The 24608-nt window shown below is 39.3% G+C and overlaps 1 protein-coding gene across 2 annotated transcripts in view; it reads right to left on the bottom strand.

Moving 5' to 3' along the window:
- Positions 1-14289: 14289 nt before the first annotated feature.
- The window catches only part of ARHGEF9 (Cdc42 guanine nucleotide exchange factor 9), a 191646-nt gene continuing 181327 nt past the window's right edge, over positions 14290-24608 (bottom strand). For both annotated transcript variants that reach the window (XM_060137028.1, XM_060137027.1), the window contains exon 10: positions 14290-14525. In XM_060137028.1, the coding sequence (XP_059993011.1) occupies positions 14344-14525 (182 nt within the window). In that variant the 3' untranslated portion in view covers positions 14290-14343. The remainder of the gene's footprint in view (positions 14526-24608) is intronic.

Here is a 24608-nt window from a genome sequence, read left to right as displayed (position 1 = left end):
AATCATGACTCCCTGTATGTGCCTCCAGTCTTGGGTACAAGCAGCTTGCCCAGTGCTCTCCCATTCTAATAGATCCAAGAAGAGTTGTTGATTTTTCAGTCTGTTCAGATTTTTACTTGTTGATAGGATAGAGTGGTGATCTCTAAGCTACTTATATGAGGAACTGGGACCAGAAGTTTGATATTTTGACTCCCTCCCAGCTTTTTTGATGTATTACAAATAAAATTTGTACAGATCAAGATGGTGACATAGTTTCCCTCATGGGAAGACCAACTAGCAACTATCCATAGAAAAGGCACAAGAGTGAAAATCCTGGAACCCAGGGGTGAGGCTGAGGAAACCCCTGGACCACAGAGACTGAGAAGGACTGCTTTGGAAGGGTAAGAGGGGTGGCTACACTCTGACCACATCACCTCCCCCAAACCCCAGGCCAGCACAGAAACATACCAAGAGGGCTCTACTGAGCCTATGGGTTTCTCCAGTGGGAAATAAAGAGCCCAAAGTGGACATAGAGCTTTCCCAGCATTGTGGGTCACTTCCTAGGAGGCCCACTCATGTCTAACCTCATGGGGTGGCAGTAAAATTTTCAGGGCTTGACCACTGTAGATAAGACTGTGACAGAGAAGTGAGTGGAGCTTACAGCAACCACCCTTCACATGTTGGCAGCTATGTCCCATGGATACTGCTGGTTCCACAGTCAGGTCTGCATTTGGTAGGTCTGTTACCAAGGGTGTTTAAGGGTTTGGCTTCCACTGGGTCCCTTATTGTGCTCCTGGTGGGTCTCTAGGTGGGCAGGCCTTCCTTAGGACTACAGTAGAGCATGGCTAGAGGTGGGTCACAGGACTACTTCAGGAATGACAGTCAGTCCAAGGTCAGAGGCATGTGTTACCAGGGGCACAGAAGAACATCTATTCTCATGGGTCCCTTGGAAGAAGGGGCTGATGGCAGGCTCATGGAAAAGCAGACTGGAGCCAAGTCTACAGGAGGACAGAGAATTTCACATTTGCAATGACCCATTGTTTTTCCACCTCTGCACTTTTTGAGGGGGCCAAAAGTCACCCAGAGCAGTGCTCAACTTTAACATTCACATGAATCTCCTGAGTGACTTGTTAATATGCAGGTTCTGATTCAGTAGGTCTTGAGATGATCCTTGAGATTCTGCATTTCTAACAATCTTCCAGATGACATTGTTGCTGCTGGTCCACAGATCACCCTTTTATTAACAAGATTCTAGGACAATGGCCTTGGACCCTGACCCTGATATTTAGAGGCTTCTCTACTAAATGCCCCAAAGAGGTCCTCAGTAGCTACAACATGGAGGTGACTGCAGCAACCACTCATTATTCACCCAATGGGGCATTAGCACACCAACAGCCTTATAGCCCCTTATTGTGCCTAGATCCTGTTGGAATTTGAGAGAAAGGTGAGCTCTGTAGGGCAGATCAGTCTAACCATTTTCCAGGAAGGTCTCACTTCACCCACATTGGTTTCCCCATATCTCAGCTTTGTATGATTTGTCCATCAATCCAATCCCTTATGCCTACTGTCTTCCAAAAAATCCTCAAACTTCCTGGTTTGTTCTTTGTACCCTTCCTTGTTGTCCAGCACTGCTATAGACTATTTTAAATTTTACACTGTTTTTGTCATTTCAGTGAGATCTGTGAAGGGTAGGAGAGAAGAATGTATGGGATCAGTTTGTCATCTCAGAGCAGAAGTCCTACTTTTGATTTCATAGTAATTGAAGTCTCTTCTCCCACCTACTATTTGAGGCCTGATTTGTTCCAATAGAAAAAACAATGTGGCTAGTTCCCGTTCTGAGCCATTTTCAGGAAAACAACAACAACAACAACAACAACAACAAAAACCTGAGAGCAGATACAAATGGAGAAGGTTATAGGAGAAAGCCACTTCCCTTCACAAAAATCAACTCAGAATCTTTAATTGCAGGCCTTGGCAGGGAAATGGCTGCTTATGAAGTGGCCCAAATCTACCCACCCCGTTTTACTTTACTTCCAGGGCATGTTTATTTCAATTTCCATTGTCATCACCATACCTGACCCCAGGGTGACATTGATTCTCCTTGGACACTCTGATCCAAGTGTAGACAAATTCCTATGCCTTGGTTTCCTCAGTAAGTAGTAGTATCAATAGCAATAACAGTAATTATAACAACAGTTTCTCTTCTTTACCTTTCTTATATGCCAGGTACTGTGCTAGGAACTTGAGATGAATTTTCTAATTACTTCCTCTTAGTTATCCTGGAAGGTGGCTAAGATTATTATCTCCATTTTGATGAAACTAAGGTACCATGAGGTTAAGTAGCCTACTCAGGTAGCAACTCGCACAGCCAGAGTTAGAACCCAGGTCTCTGTGAGCCCAGAGTCACAAACTTAATCATTTTGCTAAACTGAATATTAAAATATCCCAGCTTACCTGTATGTAAATATATTACCATTAGCTCCTGGATTCCCACTTGACGGGCTGACATCCTCCCCAGTGACTGAGGCCAGCCAAAGCCTCTACCTCCAGGAATAGAGGATCTGTGACTCTAAGAGAAATAGTGGAAAGACCCCATTTGCCAAATGGATTCAACTCAAATACTAGACATACCTGATAAAAATGTATCAGCCTAAAAAATATAGACATGATGTGGGAATTTGTGGATGACAATCCTCTATTTTACATTCAATCAGCAGATTTATATTCTTCATTATTCTTAAAAGTCCATCTTTTGCTTCCAAACAAGTAAAAAGCATATTAAAGAAACCCAAAGTTCACAGGTTACTAACTCAGCACTCAATCTGTTGTGTTCACTGTTTTGTAAATTAACCATGACACTAAAATCTCTCTATGCACTGGTTGAATCACTTTTAATTAATATGACAGCAGTAGGTTCTTCAGAAAAACAATACCTCCACTTATCAAAATGTGGTATTCTTCCAAAGGAAGTGAATATCATGTTCAAGGCATCTGTTCTCTTCACAAAACAAAACATTTTGAGGGAGCTGTTTTTCCCATAGTGACAACATGAAGATTTGAATAACTTCATCAGAGCAGGACTTCTCCTGATCAGCTAACCTAAAACCACTCAGAGAAGGCCGTGATGAATTTTCACAATGGATCCACTTTTCCAGATATTTGAGTTTGCTTTGTGTGAACAATCAGAGCCTCTGAGGTGAATGCATAGATCACATGAACCAGTAAACGGACTTTGCAACGTGAATGCTATTCCCACACTGAAAAACTTAGCAATTTTTGTTTTTGTTTTTTTCTTGTGGAGTTTTGGTAGGAAATGAGATGAAGTAACTATAATAGGAAAAAATTCATGATATATAACTGCCATATTTTTTGACAGAAATCTGCCAAATATTCTTTACCTTAAAAGGACACTATAAAATGCCATAATCATTTTTTAAATTGACTTAATTAGAAAAGACCAAATGTATATACAAAGGATAATGCATGGATCCATCAATTTGTTTTCTGACGCCTGCTGGCAAGGAAGACAACAGAGGGTTGATGGAGAGAAGGCTGGAAGCCAGGCAGAGGAAAGAGGAAGGTCACTGTCATTTATTTGAGAAAATTCTTTCATATAGGCATGGGGTTGGGGGCAGTGGAACAAGGGTTTCTCCTTGAGGCAAATTTGGAGAGCTGTGTTGTGGAATTCTTCAATAGCATAGGAGGAGGAAAGTGTTGCATTAAGGCCACCTTCTTTTTATCTGTAACAGCTTTATTGTGATATAATTCACATAACATAAATTTCAAACTTTAAAAAGTATACAATTCAGTGCTTTTAGTATATTCACAGAATTATGTAATCACTAACACAATCAATTTTAGATAATTTTTATTACCCCAAAGGAAATCCATTAGCAGTCACTCCCGTCTACTTCCCAGCCCTTGGCAACCAGTAATTCACTTTCTGTCTCTATGGATTTGCTTATTTTTGATATTTCATATAAATGGAACCATAAAAAAGCCTTTTGAGTTTGGCTTCTTTCACATAGCATAATGTTTCATCCATTGTAGTATCAGTATCATATCAGTATTTCATTTCTTTTTATGGTTGAATAATATTCTGTTATAGAGATATAACACATTTTATCTATCCATCACTTGATGGACACTTGGTTATTTCCACCTTTGGCAATTATGAATAAAGCTTCTATGAACATTTATGTACAAGGTTTTGTGTAGACAAGTTTTCATTTCTTTTGGGTATATCGCTAGGAATGGAATTGATGTTGATATGGTAACTGCATGTCAAACTTTCTGAGAAACTGTAAGGCCCCACTTTTAACAATTTGAGTGTTTACTATGTCTTAGGCATTGTGGTATTTTCCATGTTAGCTGTAAACTGATTTACTCCTTATAACACTTGTGCAAAGTAATTACTAACTACTCTTATTCCCATATGACAGGTGAGGAAAATGAGGCTCAGAGAGGGGATGCCATCTGTTTATGATCCCACAGCTAGGAAGTGGATGATGGAGCTGGGATTCGAACTCAGGCAGTTTGGCTCCAGAGTTTTTGGAGGAGGACATGGCCAGACAGAAATAAAAATTCTTGCTCTGAAAAAAAATGATGATTTCAGATTAGCATATTTGTTTTATAGCAGAGGTTTGGAATTTGGCTTTCACTGACTAATCTTTTTAGTTTAACCAAGTGGTTAAAAGTGCAAACCCTACAGCCAGATGGCTTGGGCTTGAGTCCAAACTCTGTCACTCACTACTTGTATGACTTTGGACAATTTACTTAACCAATATGTGCCTCAGTTACCTCATATGCAAAATAGTTAAATAATGGTATTTTTCTTATAGGGCTACTGTGAGGATTAAATTGATTTAATACATGTAATGCACTTAGAATAGGGCTTGTGTATATGGTAAGTGCTCAGTAAATATTAATGAAATATGGACAAGCATTTCCAAACTTTTTTGATCCTGTACCCCATCAGTAAAACATTTCTGAGCACAACTTCCCAATATAGGTGTATTTATTATAAGCATGTGCTACTGACAGTCCATTTTAATTATTGGGACAGATTAAGTTCCTTCTGATTTTTTAAATAATAAAGAAGTTTTAATATTTTCTTCTGTATTCCTCATGGATGATCTTGTGTCCTTTACTCTGACCATGTACCCTGTCCCAGATGGAGTACCCAGGTCTGGAGTGAGAGAAGAACTGACTTATCCCAGGTTTTTAAATATTGCTATGATACAGGGTTTCTGGACCTGTGTCTCTACGTATGTGGGTAGGGGAAGGGATAGGAGCAAGCAAGATGAAGAAGGAACTTCTAAGGGTTACAAGAATGAGCTCTTTCTATTAGGGGTTTCCTCTGGGGGAAGGGGAGTGTCTGGTTACCTATAAAACAATGAGAGGTTTCCATTTTATAGACAAGTACACCCTACCAGGTAAACGGAATGACCTCAGTCTCTCTCTGGGCAGGTATAAAATTCAGGTGAGTACTTGCTGTGTCGGGCTCCTTTTAGTCCTCAGAACTGAGGACAGCAGAAGAGGCCAGTAAAGACTCCCTGTCTCAGCTATGTTGGGCTTCTGGTCTCAGTGAGCACAGAGGACATGCTGAACCCAGAAAGAACAGAGTGAAACTTTCAAGATTCCTCTAGACCATTCTGCCTCTCCTTTCAGGGAAAAGGGAGCTGGACAGGGATTTAGCAGAATTTGAGTCACCCCCCTCCTTCAGTTTAGAGAAGAGGAAACTATGATCCTGGAAAACCTCCTTCACTCTTTCCCTTCTCTGAACCTCACAGTGATTTAGTGTAATAATAATAATAATAACAGCCTTCAGTTTACTGAGCTACTACTGTTGTAGTTGCTTTACATGTATTAACTTATTTTATCATCATAACAAATTCCTATGAGCAACAGACATGCTTTTGGCCTCAAGTGAAATCAAACTTATCTAACTGTAATCTAATTCACTTGGCGTTTCTTTTCTTCACATAATAATCCAGAGATAGGTGGTTGCTGAATATTTCTGTAATTTACTAATGTCATCAGGGACCCAGTCTCTTATCTTTTTTTGCTACCATCCTTAGTATGTATAGATCTTTAGCCTCATGCTTGTTACTTCATGGTCACAGATGGCCACCCTATCTCAAGGTATCACATCTGCATTCAAAATAGGGAAAAGAAAAGAGGTGTTGGTGCCAGCTGTATTTCATCCCTTTATCAGGAGACAAAAGATTTATCAGAAACCAGCCCCCTATCAGCAGAGTTTCGCTAACATTTCCTTAGTTAGGTGTTGGTCATATGATTACCTTTTGCTGCAGGAGAGGCTGGAAAAATATTTAACTGAGCACATTGTTGCCTCAAAATTGGGGTTTGAGTTGCAAGTAAGAAAGGATAAATGGATACTAGAAAGGCAATCAACAATTTTCAGTAATATATAAGTACTATTAGAATCCCTATTTTACAGATAGGGAAACTAAGGCATGGAGTAGTTAAGTAACTACCCAAGGTCACACAGCCAATTAACAGTAGAGCTATGATTTGAACCCAGGCAGTCTGGCTCCATACCAGTGTTTCTAGAACATTTTTTGTGACAACCTACCTTTAATATTGACAAGCTACCTTTAATATTTAATACCTTTAATATTGCATCCCAGTATACATACCTTTCAAATTCAAAACACTACATACATTTTCTATCTACAATATTCTATTCTATTTTCTATTCTATTCTATTCTATTCCATTCTATTATTTCATTTTTTAAAATGTTGGTCATGTTCAACTAAACTGATTTCTTGACCTGCAATTTGAAAATAATTTTACTGCATTGCTCTTCCAAAACCACCATTTCCCTAATGGGATTTCTGGGGTACCAAGAAAAACTTCCTGGTGCTATGTCACTCTCTCAAGTCCTGCCTGAAATGCCACCATTTCTTTTTTCCCCTAGATATTTGCCTCTTATTGAGTCTGATCCAAGAAGGGGGTGTTTTGAGGGTTCCTGTTTTATACAGCCAGACACAATTCCGAAATCATAAAATCACCAATGCTTCAGTGAGAATGGTAGCACTTCACATGATACACAGTGAGCACTAATTCATGTGTATTAGCTGAATCTCCCCAAGAAGCATATCCCCTGATACAAGGGGATTAGGGAAGTGATGCAGGGAGGTGAAAGCAGGAAATATGGGGTGTGTTATTAAACCAGCTGCTACAGTGGGCAACTGAAGCTTAATCCCTGGGGAAACTCTGGGGAAAAGTGTCAAATAAAATTTTCAATTATCATCCCTGAGGAGCAAGGGAACCAGGACATTTATACCCTTCCCCCATCAGTCATTGGTTAAGGGCTATTCCCAGGGCAGGGGAGACAGTAATTCCCAGGTACTTCTGGCCTGCTATATTCTGGACAAAGTGGGTTCTATCAGCCTGAGGGATGCCTTCCAACAAAGACACAGGTTCTGGATATTGAAAGTTAGGTTGGTGTGTAAGGAAATGGTAAGGGAGATAGATGGAACAGCAACAGCATCTGCTACAACATGTTAGCTTGCATCCTTATCAATATTATCCTCAGTTCTCATATATATTCAACAGTTCTTGAGTGTTTGGTCTATTGCCATGTTGCTGCAGTAATGGATGACACAGTGTTGTAAGAACCTCAGGTGGGGCAAGTCTGAGTTTTAAGCCCAGCTCATGTGCTGTGACCCTAATCAGTAAAATAGGGAAAATATTTATACCTACCCCTTAGGATTATGGTGAGAACCTATCACAAAGCTTAGCATATTAGCAAGTGCTCCATAAGTGCTAGCTAGTATTTATTAATAATAAAAAGGATTTTCAGTTGATCATGTTGTTTAACCTATGAAATGGGGACAGTACATATACCTATAGGTATGGGGCTGGAAATAAATGTGGACTGCCTTAGCTAAGGCTGAACAGGAGACAGAGGGTATGGAATCTGGTGACCAGGAAGCTGGACAGCTAGGAGGTGTCTCGTTGAAGCTATACTTGTGGTTGGTTTGCTACCAGAGCTTGGAAGTTCCCATCTCTCTCCCCAGGAATACACACTTACAAAGGAATTTGTACTTATGATTTACCACTCCATAAGCACCATGCAGATAGGAATACTATCTAATTTGTTCACCTCAAGCATGCAAGTAAATATTTGTTGGATTAATAAACAAATGGGGCTTCCCTGGTGGCGCAGTGGTTGAGAGTCCGCCTGCCGATGCAGGGGACATGGGTTCGTGCCCTGGTCCGGGAAGATCCCACATGCCGCGGAGCGGCTGGGCCCGTGAGCCATGGCGGCTGAGCCTGCTCGTCCGGAGCCTGTGCTCCGCAACGGGAGAGGCCACAACCGTGAGAGGCCCACGTACCGCAAAATAAATAAATAAATTAAAAAATAAACAAATGAATACAAAGTCATATACAGAGACTCTGACCTTATCTACCAGGATTTTAGTTGTGCTATTCCCTCCACTTTGGCATACCCTCGATTCCTCTTCCCAGTCCCTGCCCCGTGCCTTTTCCACATGTGTGTAGTAAAAACTTTATCCTAGCCCAAAGACAGGTCTGACCTTTGCCCTCAGCTTCTGGGAAGTAATCTCTTAGCCCTTGAAATGTCATGTCTGATAGGAGTATTTTTGTTTGCCTGGGGGCCTTGGGTCAACTGATAGTCTAACAATGTTATTTAGGATGGGGTTTTGGGCCACATCAACAATGTGATTTAGGGTGGGGGCTCTGAGTTACCTGGTATCAGCTCATCTTCTGAGAAGACTGGAGATGGGGATCAGCCAGAGGGGCAGTGATGGAGCCCCAACAAAATCTTTAGAAGCTTGGGTGTGCTTTCCTGGTTGACAATACTCCATGAATATTGTCACATATTTATGCTGAAAAGTAACATTGTCCTGACTCCACAGGGATAGGAAAACTGAAGCTCCCTGTTTGGTACTTTCTTATACTCTGCTCTGTGAGCCTTTCTGGTGGATTATCGAAGCTAAGGGTGTTATTTGGGACTCCTGGACTTTCAGTTGGTGTCAGAAGGGAGGGTTGTCTTGTGTGAACTGTTTCCCTTAACTTCACAGTTGCTCAAACGTTAACATGGTAGAAATTTCTCTGTCTTCTGAGACTTAGTTCAAACATTTCCTTCTTTGGTAGAGATTTCTAATGTTCATCCATATCTAGTTCTCCTGCCCTTCTGAGTTCATAGGACTTTTAGTTTTCTGTTCCCTTGAAGTTGGATGAAGCCATGTGATCAGTTCTGGCTAGAGAATTTACCTGTAAGTGAGAAACAATCTAGGGCTCTCTTTCCAGCTGTGATGATTATGGAAATATGTCTTGAGATGGAGTTGTAGTAAGGCAGAAGCAGCCCAGATTGTGTACTATCACATAGGTGATAGCTGCCCCAGAGAGTCACCTGGACTCACAGCAGGATTTGTATGAGCAAGAAATAAGTTCTTGTATGTTAAAGCCATTAAGATTTGGGGAAAAATCTGTTACTGCAGCACAACTAAACTTATCCTGATTGCAAAGATCTTCCTCAATCACAATTAACCACTCCATTTTTTGAGTGCTTCCAGGCCCACATCCATCCTTGTTATGGTCCATGCTTATATGTTCTCACTAAATTCTGAGTGACTGTAGATATTTTATTTTAGTCATCTTGGTATTTCTTGTGTACCTGGCCCAGATTACATATTCAGGATATGCAAGTTGAATCTAATTCAGCTGGTTGGCAGCATGGCTGTTGTGGAGATGGACATAAACCTGCCTAAACAATCTGCCTTAAATGATGTACTGGTGAGCTAAACAGAAGTAATAGAGGCTTCTGAAGAACACAGGAACACTCTATGGCCATGTACCATTCCTTTCTTCCTCTTCCCCAACTATATGAGTAAACAGTGTCCATGTGACACTCATGGCCTACTGGAGAAGGAAGTCACAGTTCAAGAGAGAAATGGGAGAGATGGAATCAGAATAGAGTGCTTCCAGGGAACATGAATTTTACCTCCCAACACCCCCTCTAACTGTGTTGCAAACCCAGATGGTCTAATCTACCTATGGTCAGGCTGAACTGTTGCCCTGCAGGTGGTTGGACTTGGTGGAATGCTGAGGTCTCATTTTGTTATCTTGGGCCTGGTAGGTAAAGGCCTGGGCAAGCAAGATTTACCTCACCAGTCCCGTATCCTATTCAGGACAGAAGTCTCTGGGAGCCGGGGTAAGAAGGTCATCATAAATAAGGAAATCCCAAAGGGTCTAAAAGTTAAGTGGGTCAAGCAGCAGAGTGGTGGTCTCTGTGACTGAAACACTGAAGTAAGCCAAAGCCCACAGCAGAGACCTTAGGCCTCCTCCCCCTTGCTCTTGGTACTAGAGACAAAAGGACCTATGGCTGTAGTCACCTGTTGGAAGCCTAGGTTAGAAAACTTAAGATACAGGGCTCTCAAGGAGATTATAGAGAGTGATACATTCATGTGCTAGTATCAACCTATTCCATATTCTTGCTTCCAACCCCCCTCAACCCATGCTGCACCCAGGAACTCTCTGATAGTAGGCAACTCTGAGATCAATTTGAAGGGGGTTGGGAGATGGGTGAAGAATAAGTATTTTATTAAGGTCAGTGTTTATTTCTTCTGGAGAAAGGCAGGTTAAGTAGTATCAGAACATACAAACTATTGTGTCTCTAATGGGCAGCATAAGATACCACATGGGAGCCTTGTGGGCAGCAAGGAGCATGTATGTGCAGGAGACACCATGAGGAAAGAAACAGTAAGGTCACTCCATCCACTTTGGGGGATGGATAAAGAATATGTCTACCTCTGAGGAGACAGGACTGGAAGCATTAGGAAAGAACTGGAGGTGGGGGATTCCTAAGTGATATGGATTCTGGTTAGGTCCCAAAAGCAGCTTTTAAGCTCATGTGAGAGTACACAGGGCAGGTGCTGGACTTACAGCTGCAAGGAAACGGAGCAAGGTCAGGAATGGGCCTTCAAGTCTTGTGAAAGAGCCAAGTGACATGAAGGATAGTTCCACCCATGAAGACATTTGAAGCACCCCTGGTTACAGGATCAAACTTGATTCTTGTGGCCCACTCTTCCAGAAAAGACATGGAAGGCCACAGACAGACCATGGAAAGCCTGGCAATAGAACAGCAGGGCTGGCAGGCCAAGACTAGGCTGGTGTAAGCTGTCCCTGCCAGGCAAATTCCCTTTATTTCACAATTGGTAAAACACACACACAAACACACACACAAAATGGCATGAGAGCTATGCCTGGAGGTGTCTTTTTACTTCTTTTATTGAACTCCATAAATATTTTCATAAGGCTTTGTGTCATTACAACATCATATTTTTGTTAAACATTTTTTTTTAAACACACAACTTTGACACTTGTTTGACAGGGTCAAACAGTCAGATAGAAGAAATGAAATAATAAACTGGCAAGTGCAGAGCAGCAGGGGTAATCAAAATCACTGTTGCCCATCCATCCACCCCAGCCCACCCCATCCCCAAAACACTAAAAATCACTATTTGGCTTCACACTAGAATTGTTAGAACTCTCTTGTTGCTGTCCTTATAAATCCTTTAGAGATATACACATAGAAGGGACAAGAGGGAGAGAGAGAAAGAGGAGGTGGATTTCTGGGTTAGGACCATCCCACAAGAGGGCCCATAGAATATATTAGCAAAGCCTTTTTGAGCAAATCCAGGTCTCATTGAGTTGAGGAAAGGGGATCTCTGGGCCATGCAGAAACAGAGATTTACAGAGTTCTTGTGGATAGCATCGCTATGGGAACACAGAATAGGCTTGGATCCTAAGCCCAGGTAATGGGGTTCCCCTTGGGGCTGTTGGCCACCGGTCTGCTTTTCTGCCATAGACTGGGGGAATATTCCAAGCAATGGTGAACAGATTTCTTGTTGTTTTCATAAATTATTGGCATCTGATGAGGCCAGTGGGTTGGGTGGATGAGAGGTGGGTGGAAAGAGGTGATAATCCCTGATTCTGGAGCTCTGGGCACAGCCCCAGGGGAGCAGGAAGTGGGAGTGTGAGTGAGCTTGGCCAAGAGAAGTTGTAGGTCCAGGGACCTGTCCATGCATCCCCACTTGGTGTGCCCCCAGGCCCTGGAGAAACAAGTCAAGGCCAAGCCTAGTGAGAAGGAATTGAAAGTAGGAAAATAATGTACACTCAAGGGAGGCCTACACAGCCAGACATTCTGTTTGCCAGGGAAGCCACTTTAGCTTAGGCACTGGGTACCAGGCTCCTTGTCAAGTGGGCTTAAGTAGCTGGGTCAGGTGCTGAGCAGTTGTGGCCAGTCCCGAGCCCTGGCCTTCTGCCCAGCTCACACTTATCCTTGGCTAACTCCTCAAGTCTCATTTGGGTGTGGTGAAATGGGAGCTTAAACAGCTTGTAATTTGATTCCCATAGAAGAAAAATTCCCAGGCTGGGCAGGGCCTGGTCTGGGTCAGGAGGCGTAAGAGCAGCAATCAAGCCAGCTATGCTGTGTCCCATGCAGCCATGAGTCCTTTCATGATTAAATCTTCTCCCACAGGGTCCAGGATAGACTCAAAATCTCCAGATTCCTCACTAGAATGGCTCTCCATAGTAGGGCCCATTCTTACTCCTTTGTACTCCATTCTCCTTGCTGTTCAAGGTCTATCTATCTGAGGGGCTATGTGGAGAGGAGGAATAGGGAGTACTCATAGGGAGTCTGTCTCTTTGTGTGGAAAGTTAGTTTTTCCTAAGTGTAAAGCCTACCAAAAATGAGCCTGAGGGTAGCATCTCTGCCTCAGATCCTTTCTCCACAGGGAAAAGTCCCCTAGGCTCCTCGCTTGCTTACTTCAAATGTTGTGGGATGGGAGAATGTTGGAAACAGGGCAGTCTTTGAGTGCTAGAAGTGCTTTAACTATGCCCATACCAGCAACCCTCCTGTGCAGGGGAGAGCAGGAGAAAGAAGGAAGACAGGAAGAGGGGAAGGAAGGAGCCATGGAAGATTATCCATGCAATCGGCTAACAATGGGGGAAGTTTCACATAAGTTAGGAACTGTAAGTACATATCTTGGGCTGAGGTTGTCTCTTTCATGCCCATCTTTGTTCTTTCTTATAAGAGGTTACTATCAGCCTTTGATTCTGTCCAGGTCAATAATTTGAATACAGTTGATGATCTTGGTGAGGTGGGCTCTGTCTTGACCTCTCACAGATTCCAGCAATGCTGCCTAAACAATCTGCCAATGGGGAGCAGGTACCAGGTCCCCGATTGCAGTGGGGAGTCCTACTCTAAACCTGCTTGGTACTGGAGGCAGTTGAATCCCTCCTCCAGGAGGCAGAGTCTCAGCCTCTTTACTTCTAGTTCAGATTTTTTAGTTTAGGGGAGGGACAAGCCTAGAAGAAACACCATAACCAAAGTGGCATGAAGAAGAGAAAAACTGACCCAAAAACCCCAGATACAAAACTGGCATGACCCAGCAGTGCTGCAACATGGGAATCCCCAGTGCTAGCAGAAGAAATAGCCCAAATGCAGAATGCTCCCTGAACAGAAGTCTTCTCCAGCATCATTACTCTGACATTCCCTTGCTTCTGTTTAGTTTCGATCCCTCTACAACACCTAAAACACAGTGAAAGCAATAGAAATATTGAGCACTTATGTCACAGGGCACAACAGAGCATGTCCAGACTGGCATGACTGAGGACAGAAGATGCAGGGAAAAGGCTATTTGGGGCAACTGCAGGGCTGCAGAAATAATTCGCAGATGATCAGTTGAGGGAGTGGAGGAAGGGGATCCTCCCTTTACCCAGTGAAAAGGAAAAGGAAAAAAAGAAATTCAAAACTCCCAAACTCTACCACATCAAATTAAATTCAAAAGTCATCAGCATCAGTATCATCAGGTAACTAAAAAACAATACAAACACATCTATGTTAATAATGACAAGTCAATGAATCACTCACAGGAGAGCAAAAAGATTATCTCAACAAGAAAAGGAACAAATAGAAATGTCATTTTCTGAAAGTAAAGGGGAGGGGGACAGGGTAAGAATGGAAAACATTTTAAGAAGGGATCATGTGTTTGGAATTCATTGGTACTTCTTCCTACCAACTACAGATTTTACTTCCCCAAAACAACAGAAAACATTTTTGGTCCTTCTGCGTGTGTGTGTGTGTGTGTGTGTGTGTGTGTGTGTGTGTGTGTGTGTGTACACTCAAGGTCCTGTGTGCGTCTGTGTATGCGTGTGTGTGTATGTGTGTGTGTGTGTGTGTGTGTGTGTATATATATATATATATATATATATATATAAATTTCAACAGTGCTTCTCCGAAAAAAGGTCCATCTATAAATATAATTTTATTTACTTTATTTTAAAATTATCTGCCTCCCTGTTGGTATTATTTTTTGAAGGGGGTTAACCTGCTGAAGTTTTGCCAGAATGGTGACTGGCTGCGCTTGGGTTCGGTGAACTCAAAGACCTGCGACTGAGCGATGCCATCAGGGACCAGGTACTGGCCCTGGTTTAACGGGTCCTGCGGTGGTGGGTAGGAAGGAGGAACTGAGCGAGCAGAGGTGACACCTAGAGTAGACGGGAGATCAAAGGGAAATGGTATAAATTAAGTAGTAAGGGGATTCTCAAAGCACCTAGTGCCCACTTTTAATCCTTATCTCTATTCAGAACAGAATAGGCTGAGGAACACAGCATATGATTCAGAATGCAAGGGTGATCTCTCTGCTGCTCCCAAATACCTTTCTCATCTGCTGGTCAGTGTCTGAAATTTCAACATTATAGTTTCTCTGTTTGCCTTTGTTTGATGACTTGATCCCATTACCCTGGAAGTAGTATCATATTAAGCCATCATATAACATATTAAGACATTCACACTTCAGTGGGAAGGAACCACTTCTTTTCTAAAAGCCAGTATTTTGTTGTTTTGTTTTTGTTCTTGTTATTGTTTTCCAGCTTTATTGAGATGTAACTGACATACAATGTTGTGTAAGTTTAAGGTATGCAATGTGATAATTCATTATACATATATATTGTGAAATAATTACCACAATAAGGTTAGTTAGCACATCCATCACCTCACACAATTACCTTAAGTATACAATAGCGTATTGTTAACTACATTAACCATACTGTACATTATATCTCCCAAACTAATTCATCATATAACTAGAAGCTTGTGCCCTTTGACCAACATCACCCCACTTTCCCCAACCCCAACCCCTGGCAACCTACTTTCTCTTTCTATAATTTTGCCTTTTTCAGATTGCTTATATAAATGACATATTGTATCTGTATTTTTCTGTCTGACATTTCACACAGCATAACTCCCTAAAGATCATCCATATTTCCATAAATGGCAGGATTTCCTTCTTTTTATGGTTGAATAGTATTCCACAGTGTGTATGTGTGTGTGTGCGTGTGTGTGTGTCTTTTTTGGGTGTATGGTTTATAAAAAAAGTTTCTCCCATTGCATAGGTAGCCTTTTCATTTTGTTGATTGTCTTTTGCTATGCAGAAGCTTTCTAGTTTGATGTAGTCCCACTTGCTCATTTTTGATTTAGGTGTCATATTCAAAAACTCATTGCCAAGATCAATGTTGAGGAGTACAGGGAAAACAGGGAAAACCCTGTTTTCTTCTAGGAATTTTATAGATGTGGGTCTTACACTTAAGTCTTTAATCAGTTTTGAGTTAATTTTTGTGAGTGGTGTTATATAGGAGTCCAATACAGTCCTTTGCATGTAAACATTCAATTTTCCCAATACCATTAATAAAAGAGACTATCTTTCCCCCACTAAATATTCTTGGCCTCCTGACAAATATTAGTTGACCATAAGTGTGGGTTTATAATTGGGCTCTTGATTCTGTTCCATTGATCTATATGCTGTTTTTTATGCTAGTACCATACTTTTTTGATTATTATAGCTTTGTAATATAGTTTGAAATTGGGATGCATGATTGCCCCAGCTTTGTTCTTCTTTAACAGAACTGCTTTGGTAAATTGGGGTCTTTTGTGGTTCCATATGAATTTTAGGAGTGTTTTGTCTCCTTCTATGAAAAATGCCATGGAATTTGAGATAAGGATTACAGCAAGTATACAGATGGCTTTATATAGTAAGGACATTTTCACAATATTAATTCTTATCATCCATGAATATGGAATATCTTTCCATTTATTTGTGTCTTCTTCAATTTCTTTCATAAATGTCTCCTAGATTTCAATGTGCAGATCTTTAACCTTCTTGGTTAAACCTATTCCTAAGTACTTTACTATTTTGTGCTATTGCAAAGGGGATCATGTCCTTAATTTCTCCTTTGGATGTTTGTTGTTAGTGAAACACAACTGATTTCTGTACACTGATTTTGTATCCTGAAACATTACTGAATTCCTTTATTATTCTAATATTATTATTTCTTGGGATAGTCTTTAGAGTTTTCTATGTATGAAATCATATCATCTGTAAACAGAGACAATTTGACTTCTCACTTTCTGACTTTAATTGCTTTTTATTGCCTGACTGCTCTGGCTAGGACTTCAAGAGCTATGCTGAATAGGAGTGGTGAGGTTTGGAATCCTTGTCTTATTCCTGAACTTAGAGGAAAAGCTTTCAAACTTTCACCTCTGAGTATTGTTATTAGCGGTGAGCTTGTCATAAAAGGCATTGATTATATTGAGATATGTTCTTTGTATACCCAATTTATTGAGAATTTTTATCACGAAAGATGTTGAATTTTGTAAAATGCTTTTTCTGCATCTATTGAGGTGATCATGTGATTTTTATCTTTCATTCTATAAATGTGGTGTGTCACATTTATTGATTTGCATATGTAGACCATGCCTGCATCCTAGAGATGAATCCCACTTGATGATGATGCATGATCCTTTTATGTGCTGTTGAATTTGGTTTGCTAGTATTTTGTTGAGAATTTTTACATCTATATTCATCAAGGATATCTAGTAATATCTTTATCCAGCTTTGGTATTGGGGAAATGCTAGCTTCATAAAATGAGTTTGAGAGTGTTCCTTTTAGGTTTTTGACTAGTTGAGAAGGACTGTTGTTAATTCTTTTTAAAATGTTTCATGTAATTCACCAGTGAAACCATCTATCTGTTCCTGGGCTTTCCTTTGTTGGGAGGTTTGACTACTGATTCAACCTTCTCACTTGTTATTTGTCTGCTCAGATTTTGTATTTTTCCCTAATTTGAGACAATAATAGACATATTACATTGTATAAGATTAAGGTGTACAACATAATGATTTGATATATGTATATACTGCAAAAAGATAAGCACATTAAGGTCACTTAACATCCATCACTTCACATAGTTACACGTTTTTTCTTTTGATGAGAACTTTTACAATCTACTCTCTTAGCAACTTTCAAATATACAATACAGTTTTGCTAACTTTAGTCTTCATGCCGTATGTTACTTCCTCAACCTCATTTATTTTATAACTGAAACTCTACCTTTTGACCACATTCACCTATTTCCCCAACCCAAAACCCCTTGCATGTGGCAAACATCAATCTCTTCTCTGTTTCTACAAATTCAGTTTTATTAGATTCCCCATATGAGTGATATCATACAGTATTTGTCTTTCTTTGTCTGAATTATTTCATTTAGCATAACACCTTCCAGGTTAGTCCACAATGTGGAAAAGACAAGATTTCCCTCTTTCTACAGCTGAATAATATTCCATTGTGTGTGTTTGTATATATTTATTTTATCTATTTATCTGTCAAAGGACACTTAGGTTGTTTCTATGTCTTGGCTATTATGAATAATGCAGTAACAAATATGGGGTACAGATAGCTCTTCAAGATAGTTATTTCTTTTCTTTAGATATATACCCAGAACTGGAATTGAATTATACGGTAGCTCTATTTTTAATTTTTTAATGAACCTCCATACTGTTTTCCATAGCAGCTGTACCAACTTACACTCCCACCAACAGTATAAAAGGGTCTCCTTTCTCTACATCCTTCCCAGCACTTGTCTTTTGATAACAGCCTTTCTGAAAGGTGTGAGGTAATATCTCATAGTGGTTTTGATTTGCATTTCCTGATGATGAATGATGCTGAGGTACTTTTCGTGTACCTGTTGGCTGTTGGAATATTTTCTTTGAAAAATGTCTACTTAGGTCTTTGGCTTATTTTTTTTTTTACATCTTTATTGGAGTATAATCGCTTTACAATGGTGTGTTAGTTTCTGCTTTAATAACAAAGTGAATCAGTTATACATACACATATGTTCCCATATCTCTTCCCTCTTGTGTCTCCCTCCCTCCCATCCTCCCTATCCCACCCCTCTAGGTGGTCACAAAGCACCAAGCTGATCTCCCTGTGCTATGCGGCTGCTTCCCACTAGCTATTTTACATTTGGTAGTGTATATATGTCCATGCCACTCTCTCACTTTGTCACAGCTTACCCTTCCCCCTCCCCATATCCTCAAGTCCATTCTCTAGTAGGTCTGTGTCTTTATTCCTGTCTTACCTCTAGGTTCTTCACATTTTTTTTCCTTAAATTCCATATATATGTGTTAGCATACGGTATTTGTCTTTCTCTTTCTGACTTACTTCACTTTTATTGGAATATAGTTGATTTACAATATTGTGTTAGTTTCTGTTGTATAGCAAAGTGAATCAGTTAAACATATACATATATCTGCTCTTTTTTAGATTCTTTTCCCATAAAGGTCATTACAGAGTATTGAGCAGAGTTCCCTGTACTATACAGTAGGTTCTTATTAGTTATTTATTTTATATATAGTAGTGTGTATATGTCAGTCCCAATCTCCCAATTTATCTCTCTCTCCTTTTCCACTTTGGTAACCATAAGTTTGTTTTCTATATCTGTGACTCTATTTTTGTTTTGTAAATAAGTTCATTTGTACCATTTTTTAGATTACACATATAATCAATACCATATGATATATGACTTACTCTGTCTGACTTACTTCACTCAGTATGACAATCACTAGGTCCATCCATGTAGCTTCAAATAGCATTATTTTGTTCTTTTTTATGGCTGAGTAATATCCCATTGTATATATGTACCACATCTTTATCCATTCATCCATTGATGAACATTTAGGTTCCTTCCATGTCCTGGCTATTGTAAATAGCACTGCGATGAACATTGGGATGAATGTTTCTTTTTTATTTTTTAACATATTTATTGGAGTATAATTACTTTACAATGGTGTGTTAATTTCAGCTTTATAACAAAGTGAATCAGCTATACGTAAACATATATTCCCATCTCTCCTCCCTCTTGCATCTCCCCCCCACCTCTCTACTAACAAATGTAAAATAGATAGCTAGTGGGAAGCAGCTGAATAGCACAGGGAGATCAGCTCGGTGCTTCATGTATCTTTTTGATTTATGGTTTTCTCTGGATATATGCCTAGGAGAAGGATTGCTGGATCATATGGTAGCTCTATTTTTAGTTTTTTAAAGAACTTCCATACTGTTCTCCATAGTGGCTGTACCAATTTACATTCCCACCAACAGTGTGGGAGGGTTCCTTTTACTCCACACCCTCTCCAGCATTTGTTTGCAGACTTTATGATGATGGCCATTCTGACCGGTCTGTGGTAATACCTCATTGTAGTTTTGATTTGCATTTCTCTAATAATTAGCAATGTTGAGCATCTTTTCATGTGATTTTGGCCATCTATATGTCTTCTTTGGAGGGATGTCTATTAGATCTTCTGCCCACTTTTTGATTGGGTTGTTTGTTTATTTTTTTTGATAGTGAGCTGCATGAGCTGTTTGTATATTTGGAGTTTATTCCCTTGTCAGTTGCTTCATTTGCAAATATTTTCTACCATTCTGTGGGTTGTCTTTTTTTTATGGTTTTCCTTGCTGTGCAAAAGCTTGTAAGTTTAATTAGGTCCCATTTGTTTATTTTTGTTTTTATTTTCAGTACTCTAGTAGGTGGATCCAAAAAGATATTGCTGAAACTTATGTCAAAGAATGTTGTGCCTATGTTTTCCTCAAAGAGTTTTATAGTATCTGGTCTTACATTTAGGTCATTAATCCACTTTAAGTTTATTTTTGTGTGTGGTGTTAGAGAATGTTCTAGTTTTATTCTTGTACATGTAGCTGTCCAGTTTCCCCAGCACCATTCATTGAAGAGACTCTCTTTTGTCCACTGTATTTCCTTGCCTCCTTTGTCGTAGATTAATTGACCATAGGTGCATGGGTTTATTTCTGGGCTTTCTATTCTGTTCCACTGATCTATATTTCTGTTTTTGTGCCACTACCACACATTTTTGGAAATGATTTTTTAAATTTTTGTTTTATATCGGAGTTGATTAACAATTTTGTGTTAGTTTCCGGTGTACAGCAGAGTGATTCAGTTATACACACAGATGTATCTATCCTTTTGCAGATTCATTTCCCATTTAGATTATTACAGAGTATTGATCAGATTTCCCTGAGCTATACAGTAGGTCTTTTTGATAACTTTAGTTTTGTAGTATAGTCTGAAGTCAGGGAGCCTGATACCTCCAGCTCCATTTTTCTTTCTCAGGATTACTTTGGCTATACAGAGCCTTTTGTTTCCATATAAATTAAAAAAAATTGTTCTAGTTCTGTGAAAAATGTTATTGGTAAATTAATAGGGATTGCATTGAATCTGTAGATTGCCTTGGGTAGTATAGTCATTTTGACAATATTGATTCTTCCAAACCAAGAACATGGTATATCTTTCCATCTGTGTCACCTTCAATTTCTTTCATCAGAGTCTTATAGTTTTCAGAGTACAGGTCTTTTGTCTCGTTAGGTAGGTTTATTCCTAGGTATTTTATTCTTTTTGATGAGATGGTAAATGGGATTGTTTCCTTATTTTCTTTCTGATTTTTGCTGTTAGTGTACACAAATACAAGTGATTTCTGAGTGTTAATTTTGTATCCTGCAACTTTATTAAATTCATTGATATGCTCTAGTAGTTTTCTGGTAATGTCTTCAGAATCATCAATGTATAGTACCACGTCATCTGAAAACAGTGACAGTTTTACTTCTTTTCCAGTTTAGATCCTGCTCATTTCTTTTTCTTCTCTGGTTGCTGTGGCTAGGACTCCCAGAACTTGAATAAAAGTGGTGAGAGTGGACATCCTTTTCTTGTTCCTGATCTTAGAGGAAATGCTTTCAGCTTTTACCATTGAGTGTGATGTTAGCTGTGGGTTTGTTGTATATGGCCTTTATTATGTTGAGGTAGGTTCCATTTATGACCACTTTCTGGACAGCTTTTACCATAAATGGGTGTTGGAATTGTAAAAAGCCTTTCTGCATCTATTGAGATAATCATATTTTTTAATACTTTTTAATTTGTTAATGTGGTAATATCACAGTGACTAATTTGGGGATAACGAAAAATCCTTGTATCCCTGGGATAAATCCCACTTGATTGTAGTGGTTGATCCTTTTAACATATTGTTGGATTTGTTTTGCTAGTATTTTGTTGAGGATTTTTCCATCTATGTTCTTCAGTGATATTGGCCTATAATTTTATTTTTTTGTGGTATCTGCATCTGGTTTTGGTATTAGGGTGATGGTGGCCTCGTAGAATGAGTTAGGGAGTGTCCCCCCTTGCTATATTTTGGAAGAGTTTGAGAAGGATAGGTGTTAACTCTTCTCTAAATGTTTGACAGAATTTGCCTGTGAAGCCATCTGATGTTGGACTTTTGTGTGAAGTTTTTTTTTTTTTTTTTCAGTACGCGGGCCTCTCACTGTTGTGGCCTCTCCTGTTGCAGCGCACAGGCTCCAGATGCACAGGTTCAGCGGCCATGGCTCACAGGCCCAGCCGCTCCGCAGCATGTGGGATCCTCCCGGACCAGGGCACGAACTCGTTTCCCTGCATTGGCAGGCGGACTCTCAACCACTGTGCCACCAGGGAAGCCCTGAATTTTTAAAAATAAGTTTCAATTTCAGTACTTGTGATTGCTCTATTCATATTTTCTATTTCTTCCTGGTTCAGTCTTGGGAGGTTTTACCTTTCTAAGGATTTGTCCATTTCTTCTAGGTTGTCCATTTTATTGGCATATAGTTGCCTGTAGTAGTCTCTTATGATCCTTTGTATTTCTGTGTTGTCCAAAGTAACTTCTTTTTCATATCTAATTTTAGTGATCTGAGCCCTATCCCTTTTTTTCTTGATGGGGCTGGCTTAAAGTTTATCAATGTTGTTTATCTTTTCAAAGAACCAGCTTTTAGTTTCACTGTCTTTTCTCTTGTTTTCATCATCTCTATTGCATTTGTTTCTGTTCTGATGTTTATGATTTCTTTCCTTGTACTAACTTTGGGTTTTGTTTGTTCTTATTTCTCTAGTTGCTTACGGTGTAAATTTTTGTTGTTTATTTGTGATTTTTCTTGGTTCCTAAGGTAAGACTGCATTGCTACAAACTTCACTCTTAGAACTGCTTTTGCTGCATCCCATACGTTTTGGATCATCGTGTTTTCATTTTCGTCTGTCTCTAGGTAGTTTTGAATTTCCTCTTTGATTTCTTCAGTGATCCATTTGTTGTTCAGTAACATATAGTTAGCCTCCACATGTTTCTGCTTTTTGCAGTTTTTTTTTCATGTAGTTGATTCCTAATCTTAACATTGCAGTTGGAGTGCTGGCTTGATATAATTTCAATTTTCTTAAATATAATGAGGCTTACTGTATGGTACACCATGTTATCTGTCCTGGAAAATGTTCTATGTGCACTTGAGAAGAATGTGCATCTTCTCCTTTTAAATGGAATATTCTATAAATATCAATTAAGTCCATTTGTCTAATGTGTCATTTAAGCTTTTGTTTCCTTATTGATTTTCTGTCTGAATGATCTGTCCATTGATGAAAATGGGGTGTTAAATTGCCCCGATATTATTGTGTTACTGTCAATTTCTCATTTTATGGCTGTAAGAATTTGCCTTATATATTGAGGTGCTCCTATGTTGGGTGCATAAATATTTACAATTGTTATATCTTCTTCTTGGATTGATGCTTTGCTCATTATGTGGTATCCTTTTTGTCTCTTGTAACAGTCTTTATTTTAAAGTCTATTTTGACTGATATGAGTATCACTACTCCAGCTTTCTTTTGATTTCCATTTGCATGGAATACCTTTTTCCATCCCCTCATTTTCAGTCTGTATGTGTCTCTAGATTTCATGTGGGTCTCTTGTAGACAGCATATATGTGTCTTTTTTTTTTTAATTTGGATATAGTTGTTTTACAATGTCATGTTAGTTTCTACTGCACAGCGAAGTGGAGTTCCCTTTGTTATACAACAGGTTCTTGATAGTTTTCTATTTTATACATATTAGTGTATATATGTCAATCCCATTCTCCCAATTCATGCAACCCCCATTCCCCCTTGGTGTCCATACATTTGTTCTCTACACCTATGTCTCTATTTCTGCCTTGCAAACTGGTTCATCTGTACTATTTTTCTAGATTCCACATATATGTGTTAATATATGATATTTGTTTTTCTCTTTCTGACATACTTCACTCTGTATGACAGTCTCTAGGTCCATCCATGTCTCTACAAATGACCCAATTTTGTTCCTTTTTACGGCTGAGTAATATTCCATTGCATATATATACCACGTCTTCTTTTTCTTTTTTAAATCAATTATGCCAGTCTATGGCTTTTTGTTTGAGGATTTAATCCATTTACATTTAAGATAATTACTGATCTGTATGTTCTTATTGCTATTTTGTTAATTGTTTTGGACTAGTTTCTGTAGTCCTTTTTTCTTCCCTTCCCTTTTTGTTCTCTTCTCTTGTGATTTGATGACTATGTTTATTGTTGTGTTTGGATTGCTTTTTCTTTTTTTGTGTGTTTGTATCTGTTCTAGATTTTTGCTTTCCACTTACCATGAGGTTTTGATATAGCAGACTACATATATACAAGGTTTTTTAAAGTTGCTGGTCTCTTAATTTTAAATGGATTTCCAATATCCTGCATTTGTATGCTCCTCTTCTCACTATTGCTGTTTTTGTTATCATATTTTGTGTGGATGCTTGCCTACCTTTACTGTATGTTTGCCTTTACTGTTGCACTTTCCCATTCATAATTTTCTTGTTTCTAGTTGTGGTCTTTTCTTTTCCATCTAGAGAATTCCCCTTAGCATTTGTTGTACAGCTGGTTTGGTGGTGGTGAATTTTCTTAGCTTTTTTTTGTAAAGCATTTGTTTTACCATGGAATCTGTATGAGAGCTTTGCTTGGTAGAGTATTCTTGGTTGTGTTTTTTCCCTTTCATGGCTTTAGATATATCGTGCCACTCCCTTTGGGGCTGCAGAGCTATTGTTGAACAATCAGCTGATAACTTTATGGAAATTCCCTTGTGTGTTATTTGTTGCTTTTCCTTTGTTGCTTTTAATATTTTCTCTGCCTTTTTTGTCAATTTTATTAATATGTGCCTCAGTATGTCCCTCCTTGGGTTTATCCTGTATGGGACTCTCTGCACTTCCTGGTCTTGAGTGGGTGTTTCCTTTCCCATGTAAGGGAAGTTTTTGGCTATTATCTCTTTAAATATTTTCTCAGGACCTTTCTCTCTCTCTTCTCCTTCTGGGACCCCTATAATGCAAATGTTTTTGCATTTAATGTTGTCCCAGATGTCTCTGAGTCTGTCCTCATTTCTTTTCATTCTTTTTTTC

This window comes from Lagenorhynchus albirostris, chromosome X (genome assembly GCF_949774975.1).
Source record: "Lagenorhynchus albirostris chromosome X, mLagAlb1.1, whole genome shotgun sequence".
In the NCBI taxonomy this organism is placed as follows: domain Eukaryota; kingdom Metazoa; phylum Chordata; class Mammalia; order Artiodactyla; family Delphinidae; genus Lagenorhynchus; species Lagenorhynchus albirostris.
Note: the sequence above shows the minus strand (reverse complement) of the source record. Positions and strands in the feature narration are given on the sequence as shown.